Here is a 13839-nt window from a genome sequence, read left to right as displayed (position 1 = left end):
GTCTGATAAATCTTTTTATTTGGTCATGTTTTGTTGTTTGTTTTCCTTTACATGTTGTTTAATTGTTCATTGTGTCATTACTATTAATACCAAAGTAGTGATACATTCTGCCTCTTACTTATAGAAAGAATTGTAGCAAAAATCATGTTTTTGCTTGAGAACCCCTGAAATCCTACTGAGACCCCCTGAAATCCTATTGAGAACCCTTGGGAGTCCCTGGACCCTGATTTGAAAAAAACGTGTTTAACAATATTAGGGAATATCAATTGGTAATTCCCCCGGCTAGCTCAGTTGGTAGACCATGAGACTAAAAATCTCAGGGGTAGTGGGTTCATGTCCCACGCCGGGCGTCACCTTCCCGTGGGCTCACCACCTGCAGGAAGGTTCTTAATCAGTGCATTGTGATCTGGGTGACAGTGCTCGGACTGTCACCCCCGCAACCCGGGAACGGATAAGCGGAAGAAAATGAATGAATTGGTAATTTCTTGTTCAGTCAAGTAGTTCTTACCCAAGGTTTGTTTAATATGACAGGTTGGCACAAAAGTGGCTAAATTTGTAAATATCTTCACTGATTCAAACTTTTGGGATCAGAAGGTCTTGAACAAAATGTTGAATTACAAACAATGTCTCATTGTAATGACAGCAGCAAGGTCGGCAATGAGTGATGATGTCATTTTCACCTGTTACAGCCATTGTAGTAATGGCCACTTTTTTTGCTGTGTATTTGTGTCACTCTTACTTCACACATCAGTGGTCTACAGGGGATTGTACTACATCACTGTTCAGAAAAATGTCATGACTTCACACTCAAAGACAGACAAGCTATGAAACTTATTGCGAATATAAATTTTCCAAAAATGCAAAAATCTAATTTTCCTAACTTCCATAGTGTGCCCAGTGGGACGCTACTGAGAAGAAGTTTATTCGACCAACTTACAGGAACTTGGGTGGTTGAATGTAACAGCCAATCAAAAAGATCCTTCAGTTTATTACATAGGACAACACTAAAATAATGCTTATATTTAGTAGAGTCAAAGCAACTCTGAATACCACAACGTGCATTACTGTTGTTTTCTTTCCAAACAAAGTGTATAATTTCAATTTCAATTTGCAAAGAATTCAGGCAAAATGTTTTAAGTTATGGCTTTCTACAACCTTCTCTATCTCATAATGTGTCATTTAGCCTACGTGTATTACTTGAAGAAAGCAAAACTGGATCAAGGACTTGTCCAGGAGATTATCAGAGAAGTGTCCATCTTCTTTCAGCTTATCAAACAGGTCCATCCAGAACTGGACACACTCACTGCGCAGTGTCAGCCACCATCGTTCGATCCGCTGATTCCCTGTGCTTGGACCAAAGGTTACACAGTCTCTTTCATCTTGGTTCTCAGAAAAATGTAAAAACCGCTGCATTTCAGCCATGCGACCATTTTCTGTCCCTAAATCAAGTCTGAGTCTGGCAGGGCAGCCACCAGCGTCGAGAACAGCCTCCATGAAATAGCCAGCGATGATCTTTGGGTCATTGTTTGTTTTGTAAGCTTCAAGCCATATCATCTTTCGGGAAAACCCATCAATACACCCACTGATCGCGATTCCAAATGGCTTCAGCTTGTCGTAGCCATCAATGTGCCAAACATAGTTTGAACCACAGCTGTGGTACACACGCCTTCGTAGTCTATTTCTTGACCTCAGATCGACACCTTCACCATCCAGTAACCGTAGCAATATCCTTACGGTCTCTCTGTCTGTTACAATTCCATGTAACCAGCATTTTTGATGCACCCATCTGTAACCATGGGACTGACCAGAGGTTTCCAGTTGCTGTTCAATGAAGGTTGCCACTTCATCTACATCAGTTTTAGTCTTCCTACGCCAGAGCCGCTTCTTTCTTAAAATCCTTTCCAGGGTGCGTTTGCTTAATACAATCCCATGTGAATTAGCAAGCAAATCAAGTATTTCATTTGTTGTGAAGCCCCATTTAAAGTAGTCCTCAATATACTGACAATCCATTTCTGTGTCCAACTGAAGAGGAGAGCTCATACCAACAAAGACCTGCTACTTTTGACTTGTGCAAATTACCTAATAATTATAACTTACTATCTCATAATTATGAGTTACTATCTCATAATTTCGACTTACTATCTCATAATTTTGACTTACTATCTCATAATTTCGACTTACTATCTCATAATTATGGCTTACTATCTCATAATTTCGACTTACTATCTCATAATTATGACATACTATGGGATTTTTTTTTACTCAAGTGTAAGTTCTTCTTTTTTTTTTTTTTAACTGGCGGAAATGGGCTTCCATATAGAAGTGTATCTGAGGTCAAATGTACCACTGTAGTTTTAAGAAGTATGATGAGACATCAACTTCCTTCTGGTCACTTGGTAAAATCGTCTGCAGCATAGCCATAGCAACCAGAAAAACCTTGGTTTGTTGAGAAAACTGAATCGTCAAAATGAAAAGGTACAGATCTTATACATAAAACGAATGAATACAATAAAAATCTCTTAAAATGAAGCTAAAACCACAACCAATCTTAAGATACAACAATTTCCACCTAAAATAGAAAGGATGTCGGCCATGTTTCTTCTTCCTGTCAGGAGAAACTCTGCAGTCATGTGACTTGAAGTCTGTCCAAAGAAAAGAATAAGAAGATGAAATGTACTCATGTTACATTTTCAGAACCTTTTTGTGAAATTTTGTGAAGTTACGGCATTTTTGGGGGACAAACAAAGGTTTTACACAATTCCGATCGAGTCTGAGCTTTATGTTTGGCTGTTTTTGTTACAATGTAGATCAACTTTATTTGACCAAAATATGTTGTCTCAGTAAATGTTTGTTTACTTCGTGGATTTCATGATTTGAATGATGGAATTCAATCTGCAGGCTTTTCATCATCAAGCTGAGTCCTGTAGTCTTAAATAAAGATAAACACTAATAATGGCTGAAATAGAAGGATAAAGAAAAGGCCCACTCCTGTCTGGATGAGGTGTTCACACACTGTTGACCTGATGCTGGGCTGACCTCACCTGCACTGAAAGGTCCTGGTTGATGTAAATCTTGTCGTCCTGATAGGAGATCTTGCCTTTCTTTCGGACAGCAGCAATGATTTGTTGTTTGTCTTTAAAATTGTCTCCAATCACGGAGTGTCTGGAAGCCGGGAGTCAAAGAACTTGACAGTCTGATTCTACTTGTTGGAGCCAAATGCTTAAATCCAACAATGTATGAAAACTTTTTGGCTTTAATTCCAATAATTAATTTGATGGATTATGATCTATTTATTAACTACTTTGATTGATTACTGTGTGGACACTTTTGGGATATTGGCAGTCCAAATCCCTCCACTGTGGTAAGAAAGTTTGATCTGCGTTGAAAAAGTTGGAAATAAGTCAATAAATTGTCTGCATTTTATGGGGACTTTGGGAAAAGTTATGAGTCAAACTCTGCATGAAAGTGTGGGAACCATAAGAGCAAGTCTTGGTTGTAGAACAGGAAGAAGATTGTTTTTTCACCCCTCTACCCTTTACTCACTTCCTTGAGGTGATGACACAAACAGGACCAGCCCCCTCCAACACCCGATTGAAGAATTGTCTGAGTTTTCAGTCCCCGTTCAAATACAATGGTTCTGCAAAGAAAAACACTGAGCAACAAATCTCTTTTACTGTCATCTTTATTTATAAGTTCAGTATTAAAGCAATCCAAAAGTAATCAGGTATTTCATTTTGTGATAGATTACATTACTTAACAAGTGACACACACCTTACACACACCGTCCACCAACCCCCAAACCCACACCCAGCAAATATTTGCGCATTGGGGCCCCAGAAGGCATAGAAAGTACAGAAGGTATATAATGTTGAGAAGGTACATTTTTATTCCTCACTTCATAGCTGCTTTCACATCCGACAGCTTTACTCAGGTGAAGTCCTGTTGAAAATAAAACCGAGTCACTTCTTTCATTTAAAACAACATAAAAAGAAATATAAGTTTTTAAAAAATATTTGATTACAGCCAAAATACTTAAGTTTTAGGTTTTTTTTTCCACTCTTGTCCTGTACAGACAATAACATTGTAGATGATCTATCCGTCACCATTACCACACAGATCCAGTTTTCTCACTTTGCATGAATGGGGGAAGCATCTGCAATTTCATGATATCAACTATAATTATATAGTTGATATAATGAAATAAAGCATTCTATTCTATTCTGTAGAATAATTCTATACATTCTCTTGCCAGTTGGTGGGTTAACAGGCAGGATGGCAGCGCTCGAGACGATAAAGACATTTTCACAACTTGCTTTTGAGGAAAAACAGCAGATTTTAAAAGATAGGAGACCAACACCTGAGCTGCCAGATCTTCAGCAAAGGAAAGCTCAGAACATTGCTCCTACTTTCATGTCAATCTTCGGAGCAGGAGTGGTTTCAGCACCACAGACGCTCTGCTGTCATAGTTGTTTTCAACATGTCATGAGATTTATCTTGTTGGGAGAGTATGAAGATTGATATTGAACCATTGCAGTGTAGTGTAGTGTCTGAGGAGGTAGAAGTATCACTATGGAGAAAATATAAATACTGTTATGCTAATTATTGCAGTGCTTTTTTGTCTGACAGATGAACAGCCTATTGTCACACCCTGCAGCTCAGCTGCCACATGGGGGCACTGTTGCTCTGGTTTTATGCCTTCTTCGCCTTCTTCGCCTCCTTTCGCTGTTCTCTCCAGGTGGGCATGTGAAGGGTTTGTTTACGGAAGCGGTGATCACTGGCTGGGATAATCCACTGACACTCTTCACCTCTTCAGTCGAGGCTATCAAAGCTCAGCAAGTAAAGGCCCCTGTAGACTCCCATAAGAACGCATAAGAACAAGAAGAAATGTTTGGCTGTGACGGCAGCCAGCTGCCGAAAAAAAATTACTTTTCGGCAGGAGAGTTCATACTCCAAGAAGAATCTGTTGAAGTTGCAGGCCACGCCCCCTCACGGCAGGCACACATCTGTGAAGCAGCATTTTAACTTTTCAGCTGCACAGCTTATATCTCGCTTCAATGTTTTCCGTAATACATTTCTGTGAACTGTTTCAGTAATAAAAGAGAAAGTTTAAGTCTGAGCCGCGATTTTGGTCTGGTTTTAACTGCAGGAGCTGAGTGATGCGTTCAGGTGCATCACGTAAGCCCACTCACTGACCTATTAATAAGCTCATACAGTAGCAAGGTTACAAGCTAAACAAGATTAAAATAGGACTAATAATTATTAGTGAGCTGGAACATGCATGCGCAGCACACGGCAGCGCAGAAGTTTCGGCAGTGCTTTCGCCTGGATGGTCGGCACAGCCGAACCATATTTCTTTGGCCAGATGGAGATGGACGAAGAAAATTGGGTCATTTTGTTTGGCAGGACCCCGGAGTGCCGAACTTTCTTCCTGTTCTTATGGAGGATGAATCAGCCTTTAGTCTTACACAGTTATCTCTCAGATTTCATTTGATTTTATACTGGGACCAATGTATGGAGCTAGGAAAGTTTGTTTTTGGTCTGGTCAGCGCCTAATTTTTCTTAATCTGGGTTGTTCACAGAAATGTAAATATTAGAAAAAAGTAATATTAAAACCCTAATCATTAATTCTATTGATAGTATGTCATTCATTTTATGACCAGGAAACAGTGACGTTTAAAGTGGCCAATCAAAAAGGAGAGGGGATTACGAGGCCGTCTTTGCAGTGCCCGCCCCCAAAGTGCTAAAACTCAACATCACTGCGTGGAGAGATCACAGGTGTCACAGCGAGCGACAGATAGAGGCAGCGAGCGTAGAAAGTGGTCTAACTGTGCGCGATTACAATTATTCTGCGCTTGTGTTTTTGGCACGAGACTGATCCCGTATACTGTAAGTCATTTAGCTTCAGTCTGAACTTATTTAGTTACAGGATTATCTCCATCATCTTCAGGACTAAATTCTCCAGCTCCAGCACTAACTCACCCAGCGTCAAGACTAACTCCTTCAGCCTTAGAACTAACTTCTTTAGATTCAGGACCAACGCCTTCAGCTTGAGGAAAAACTCGTTCAGCTTCAAGACTGACTCTTTTAGTTTCCTGCCTCAGTTTGAAACGTGAGTCTGCAGTTGTTATTTTACAAAAACTGAACTGAACAGTTCCAGATGTTTTTCATCTCTTCCAGCTCGCTTTAGTCTGCACTGATCCCTGATCCTTTCTCTCTGCCCCCCGTCTCTTTATCATGCATATATTGTACATACAACTCAGTGCTTCTATAGCACACACCTTTCTTCTCTTCATACCTACAGAACATCAGTGAACAGTTGAAGCCCATAGCTCCTCTCTCAGACTGAATACTCACCAATACTCTTGTCACTTCTTCCTAAATGGTGTGAAGCTCTTCATTTTACCCCACACGTAGTCTACTGCTGATTTGTTTCCTTCCTCCACTTGACGTTTCATCTTCTTCAGTTTCTGGACCTTCTCCTGGTCTCCTCTCTCTGACATTTTCTCGATCAAGAAGTGGTAGTGGACGTAGGTGGACACTGAGTCGACGTTGAGGGCGATCTGCTCCAGATTTACCACATATTCGTAGGCTTCGTCCTCCAGCTGCCGCTTCACCTCGATCATCCTCCTCTCTTCGTCTTCCAGTATCTGCAACAGGTTTGACTCTTTAGCTTTGGCCGACTTGTTCTTCTCATACTCCTCTTTCATCTGTGTTTTGGTTTGTGTAAGTTTCCTTGTCTTAACGATGTATTGCCATGTGTCTTTGACATGAGATGATGCTGGACACTTTCCGCTGCAAACAGTGCAATGGCCATTTTTCATCACCACACACTGTTTTGCACTCCAGGCCACAGTGCATCCTGGATAGTGACACGTCTCCTCGCAGCTTTTGCAGCAGGTAGCTCCTAAATAGCTAAAAAAGCCCCAGCCTCCAGGAATGTTCTCTTTTACTTTGTACGGCTGGTCCACTGTAACTTCATAGCTCTCATTCTTCTTTGTCTCGTCTTCAAATTGTTTCACAGCTTCCTTCTTCTGCTGGATCTCCTTCTTCTTCAGCTCTATCAGAAGGATGCGATTTTGCAGGTTTTGGATGCAGGCTGTCAGACGGATGCGTTCATTCAGGACATTCACGGTTTCCTCCAGTTCCTGAGGAGGTGTTTTCTCTAAGAAGGCAGTAAACTGGTCAATCCCTCTCTTGTTGATTTCCCACGCAAATTTCAAAACGAATTCATCTTCCTCCGTTCTCTCCATTTTCTGCTGGTTGTTAAACAGGAAGTAAGTTGGCTGGTTCTTCTTGTTTCTTGCACATTTGATTTTGGCTTCTTCAAGAGCATTAAGAGCATTTTTGGGTGGGCCTCCGTCTGAGTAGGTCAGCAGAGCCACGATGTTTCTCTCCATGTCTTTTCCAAACAGAGACATTATTGAGTTGAAGGTATACGACAACCGGTCGCTCAGGCGACACTCACTGGACTTCAGCACCAGACCCACCGCATCAACACTGCGCACGCCGTCCTGCACTCGAAACACGTCCAGCAGTCTGTCACTGATGAGGACATCACGTTCAATCCCCCTGGTGTCTCCGTATCCAGGAGTATCGATGACGGTCAGAGAGTAGGGTGGAGCTTTATCTTCGTAGCCAAAAATCTGGTAAACGATAACATCTGAGGTCTGACTCGTGCTCTGATTGGAGCCCTCCTCCACCAGCTCAAACCAGACTTCATCCTCCCATGTCACTCCCATGCTGTGGTTGAACAGAGCGTTGATCAGTGCTGACTTTCCAGTTCCTGTTTCACCAACCAGCAGGATGGTTTTATTGGGCCTGTTCCCGTTTGTCTCTCCAACAGTCATTCTGGTCAGAGTGCCGAACTCCTCCTTCTTAGGTTTCAGCTGGTAGATGTTGGGACGTCCTCCTGAGACCAGCGTGCTTCTGGAGACCAGTTCTCGGTATTTGGATGAGATGTTGGTGATGCTACAGGGGGGAAAAAAACAGAAAACCAATTTGTCACTCAGACTTTAATTCACATGCTGCACATTGTGACCTGCAAGACCCACAAGGCCTGCAAGACCTACAAGACCTGCAAGACTGGCAAGACCTCCAAGCCTACAGAACCCAAAAGATCAACAAAACACACAACACCGACAGGGGCTACAAAACCTTTAAGACTTTTACGTCCTGTCAGATCCTCAAACCTCGACTGTGCTGCATCATGGTGGTTAGAATGATGGGATTCAAGCCCAGATGGGCTCATCATAGACTTATCAGTGCCCACAGACACACTGCCCCCTTCTGGATGTTTCTCTGACACTTTGAAAGTCAATACAGATTCCTCAAAATGTTTACGACTTACCATGTATACTTTTTCGAGATTCACCAAACATAGGTGATCTTCTATAAGCATGATATTAAAATCATAAAATATTACTAATAGCTGGAAAAAAGGCTATAACAAGGATTTGGGGTAAAGTGGATCTACCAACCCGGAACAATGGACAGACATGATGCAAGAAATCTAAACAATGGAAATACTGACACATCGACTACAAGAACCACAAGCAGAAGATAAGTGGAAGGAATTTACTTTTTTCAGGAACCAGAATAGCGATAGACAACTGAAAGGCTAATCAACACAGAAGATGAAAACTGTTCCAAAGAACGGACAAAATAGAATGAAGCTCCCAACAGGATATTACCCTTTTTTCCTCTTTCTTTTTCCTTTCCCTTCTTTATCTTTTGTTCATTCTTTTTCTTATATCTCCTATTTCTGTCGTTATGTAAACCGCAATTATATTTGTTCAGGATAAACGTCTCTGTTTTGTCTGTTTGTTTTGGAAAAATGAGAGAAATCAATAAAAACTGAAGTGAGAAAAAATTATATTAAAATCATGCAAGTTAGTCAACATCTGGTTGTAAGAGATCACCTCAGGGGGCCCAGACCCCTCCCCCCTCTCTGACCTCAAGGCAAACCAAGGAACCCCCAGCTTCCTCTGGCCTGGGCAACAAACTGACTTCAAAGGCACTGAAGAAACGTGGTAACTAACTACTGAGCATTAAATAGTTAAACATCATGCTCTGTACAGATCTACTCAACTTTCATGAAGATGTGTTGATTCTATTACTCAAGACATTCATAGACTCATCTACAAATTGGCTTCTGATAGAGTTGCCCTCAGAGTGCCCTCTCTCTCTCTCTCTCTCTCAGGAGTTAAGGAAAGGCGATCATGTTGTTGTGACTGTCGGGCACACTCGGTGGCGTAATAATAATCCGCTGGCAGTGAAGGTGAATGACATCAGCCATGGGGAAATAACCACAAATTTCTGAATGGATATGTTGGGATTTATGGTTGGTTATTAGCATTAAATTACTGTGATTAATCGATTACTGAAAGTAATACATCACTGGACGTAATTTAGGAAAATTTTAAATTATTAATGGAAGTAAACGGTCATTTACTCATTAACAACTCCTAAAGTAATTGAGTAATTACTTAAAAGTCAATAAATTATCAAAAATATATTTAATAATGAAAAATTATTAATTAGAATAAATTAGTTATTTATCTATTAATAATAAATTTGTGCACCACCAGATAAACTGGAAATAGCTAATACCAAAATATCAGTCTCGTTTGTAAAATGGTTTATTTAAGTTAGTTAATATTTCAGTTTAAAAATATAACAATCTTAAATAAAAGGTAAGGTGTGAGATCCAAGCACAGACTGTAACAAACCAGTGAATTGTCAACAATAAATACACAATAATCACCAAGAATCCTTCAATTCAGCTAACAGGCGTTTATCAACAAAATGCATTAATTCATAAATAATTCTGAAATCATCTCATAAATCAACACATTCAAGTAGTAAACGACATCTAACACGGAGATCTAATCTATTAAACAGCAAACACTATGTACAAAGAGTGTGTGTGTGTGTGTGGTCTGGAGTGATGAGGGTGATGGGTGTAATGACTTCAAACGTCCACCAGGTGGTGGATGAGTTGGGATCGTCACCCAAGAGGGCAGCTCTGATGTGGTTTCAAAGAGCCAAAATGGTGGTCAGGTTGTGCTCTGCGGAGTAGCGTTACCGTGGCGATTGGGGGACGCTTTCCGAGGTCACGTGATGACCGGACGACTCCGTCAGTCCGGTTCTGAGCCGGAGTTCTAACTGGATGTCGGAACATGCAGTAAGAACTCTGGTGATCTGTCGTTAGCGGCACAAGTTAGCAGTTCGGGTGCTAAATGTGGTTATGTGTATGGACTTATCTGGATCAGATAACAGGAGTGCAGGGGCTGCGCAGACTCAGGTTAGTGAAAGAGGGGGCGAGAGAGAGAGAGAAGGGGGAGAGAAGGGAAAGAGAGAATTCTGGCGAGGTTTGATTCTGCAACCCGGTTCTCCACACAGAGCTCCCAGTTGGCCTGGAGCTCACTTGGACCTCTGGTTCTGAGGTGGAAAACCCGAGTCCCAGACTTGGTTGATGCGCGTGAAAGCACGTACACAAACATATGATATGCTGCGGCCTTCTCAGCGGCACATTGAAACACATTGCATGTTAGCGTCACGCTAATCTAACAATTTCTGCCCAGAAAAAGCTCTTTCTGTCTGGTGGTGCTGTGCGGTTCTGTGAGGCTGCGGTAACTGGTCTGAAATCAGCGTCCTAAATTCAGAGGCCTGGCTTCAGCTGCAGGAGTGGACAGCGAGGCAGCTAAAGGTGGGAGAGGAGACGCTGGCTTGGGTCTCCAGAATCCCCCAAAAAAAGGAAATATGAAAGAAGAAGTACTCCAAACTGTGTCCTGCTTGTCCAGCGGGCTGGCGGTTCTGTCCTTTGGACCTACTTGGTGCTCTCTTTACTGTCCCGAGGCAGCAGTGATATGTGTCCCTCTCGGTGGCTGGGATGAGAACGGTGGTTGGAAAGGAGCTTCACCAAGTTGACTTTTGGACCCCTGTGGTGTCTGGGTCAGGTTCGACCATTATCATTGGTTGCCAACCTGGGGGGTTGGAGACTTCCTGGGGTCTTTGGCCTGCTCCCTGCTGTTTTATGGCCTGTTTATTGTTGCTGGTGTTTCTCCTCAGTCACAGAAAATGCTTGGAGGAGTTCAATGGAATCTTTAGCCCTACATTGACTACAAAAGCGCATTTCTAACACGTTCCCCTTCTAACCATTGATATAATGTCAAATATCACAAGGTTTGAATATGTATGAGTTCTTTTCTAAATGAGGCCGGTCACCTGATAAAGACCGACACGTCATCACACGCCAGATGATGCTCTGAGGAAGACTGCAGGTGCAGCGGAAACTTTACTTTACTGTGTTGGTTTTACAACATTCATAAAATTCATAGTTGGGATCTGGGTTTTAGATTATTTAAACTTGTTCAAGGAATATTATTGCATTGGTAACATAACAAGATCTGCTTTGAGTCATTGTGAGTTTACCTGAATGCTCCGATGAGGTTCCGGAGTTAAGGAGAAGTGGAGAGGAAAGGAGATAGGAGGGGCTATTAGGATGTACCCTCTGAATTTCTGATTCCAGAACAGCTGATCTGAATTAGTTCAATCAACTCTCAGTATGTGAACCTTGACCAAATCTGAAGTTCATTTAGGTGCAATCCAACAAGAGAAAGCTGAATTAGAAGCAGCTAAAAATGAAATATAAAACCATAATTCAGAATGAAAAGGCGGATATGCACATCTGCTATGATTGCTCCTCACTTTGATTTGTATTTTAGTATTTAAATTGAAATAAGCTATTAAATTAAAAAAAATATTCCTTCAGTAGCTACTTTATGTAGTAATTTAAACCAGTATTCGAGGAGTCATTTAAAATGTGACCATGTGTGCATCAACACTAAAATTAAAGAATAAAATACTGAAATTATTTATTAAGAAAAGAACATTTGAGTTCTACTCAAGAAGGCACAACATGTTTAAATGTATGTTTGTAACACCGCATTACATAATCATGGTGCAATATGTAATAATGTAATACATTTTCAACTCATTATGTAATAATGTCACATTTTGTACTAAAATTCATGAATGTAGTAATAAACTTTGCCCCATTTTGTCATAACGTTACATACTGCAATCGTTATTACAAAATCTGGGTTTTCCACTTTTTTTTAAGAAAGCGTAATAATTTGGTGCATTATGTAATAAATGAGCCCTTTATGTTTAATAATAAGTAAAAATTAAGTTTCAGTTGGACTAGAATTATATGTCACTCTTTGCTTTTGCTCATGTATTGCCAACAGAACAAAGGCAGACTCCAGAGCTCTAAATCAGGTTCAACTTTTTAGATCACTAGTCATTGTGGCTGGTCGATTTTTAAAGTTAAAGCCATGCAGTATTTCTACCAGACATTTCTATTTCCTTGAAGAAATCAAAGCAGAATGTAAGTGCCACTGAGTGCGTTTTATCATTTAACCTGCATGTTGTAATAACTGTTGCAACATGTAACAAGTTATTGCAAAATGTGGCAAAGTTTATTAGAAAATACATTGAAGAATGTTATTTCAAAATGTGGCTTTATTACATAATGAGTTCAAAATGTATGACAGTATTACATGTTGCACCATTATGACATAATGGGGCACTACTATGTGGTTTACTTTTCTGTTATTTACATTTTGTTTTCACGTTTGTTGTGTGCATCATTTACGGTCAGGATACTCACTTTGCCATGGTGACAATGTGATGCAGTGATGCGTCAATGAAGTCAGATTGCTGTAAAGAAAAGAAGAAGAAGGATGGGATGAGACATGAATCTGACCAATCACAGCTCAGAGACCTAATATCAAGCAGGATTAACCCGTTTGTTGTCATAAAACTGTCGTTTTCTGTTGATTTCATCCACATAATAGAGACACTGTGAAGAAATCAAGTCTCCGTTTGAAGTATACTTCTTGTTATTATTACTACTAATAATAACAATAATAGCAATAACAACAACAACAATAATAATAATAATAATTCAGGTCATTTTATTTGTAGCTGTGGGTAGATTTGTTTTGTAGGTTTTGTGATGGATTCAGCATATCATAACGAGAAAATACACACAACAAACCAGACAGGCAGATATTTGGTCGAGTGACAGAGAAAGCCAAGAGAAAAAAACAAGACGAGTGCTCAATGTTTCACTGTTCACCAATAAGTAAAAAAGATAACATTCAAATTAAAGGATTGAAATGGGTAAAAACAAACCACAATACAACACAATATATAACCTTAGAGAGATAAGAGCAGTCTGATAATGAAATCTTATAAACTTCTAAAGTCGTCTTGTCTTACAGGATATTTATAGAAGCCTACTTACGTCCAACAGGTTGAGAGACTGTGGGAAGAAAAGCGTGCACAATGGGAGAACATGACACTTTAATATTGTTTTAATTCAATGTTCTTCAATGAATTGTTGGATCTGGTTTCCGTGGTTACAAGGATTCTAATCATTGGGTTTTATTTTAGAAAGGTCATTTTTGTAATAAAAACCTGGGAGATTTAGAGAGACTCACCTGCTCCTGCTGTGATGAGGATGATCTATAGTCTGAACGCTCCAAGCCTTTATATGCGCGCACACACACACACACACACACACACACACACACACACACACACACACACACACACACACACACACACACACACACACACACACACACACACTTCTAAACAAAACTGAAACTAACGAACTGGAGGTCATGTGATTTCGCAGAAATTCAGAGATTACAAGAAGGACACACACACACACACAGAGGAAATCATGTGTGGTTTGCAGCAGGAAACAAACACACAGTTCCAGTTAGAGATGGTATCATTCAGTAGACTGAGATCACAGAGCGACAG

General features: G+C 40.5%; 1 protein-coding gene across 1 annotated transcript; it reads right to left on the bottom strand.

Annotated features, from left to right (window-relative positions):
* Positions 1–3672: 3672 nt before the first annotated feature.
* On the bottom strand, positions 3673–13545 carry LOC308123538 (uncharacterized protein). Its single transcript, XM_080486068.1, has 5 exons — positions 13509–13545; positions 13313–13330; positions 12674–12723; positions 6355–7968; positions 3673–3939 (listed from the first exon to the last, which is right to left on the bottom strand). Exons 3-4 carry the CDS (start codon positions 12679–12681, stop codon positions 6366–6368), a joined length of 1611 nt encoding a protein of 536 aa, XP_080342194.1. The 5' UTR covers positions 12682–12723; positions 13313–13330; positions 13509–13545; the 3' UTR covers positions 3673–3939; positions 6355–6365.
* Between the last annotated feature and the right edge of the window lie 294 nt (positions 13546–13839).

Source organism: Lipophrys pholis (genome assembly GCF_963383615.2).
Source record: "Lipophrys pholis genome assembly, chromosome: 18".
Lineage (NCBI taxonomy): Eukaryota > Metazoa > Chordata > Actinopteri > Blenniiformes > Blenniidae > Lipophrys > Lipophrys pholis.
Note: the sequence above shows the minus strand (reverse complement) of the source record. Positions and strands in the feature narration are given on the sequence as shown.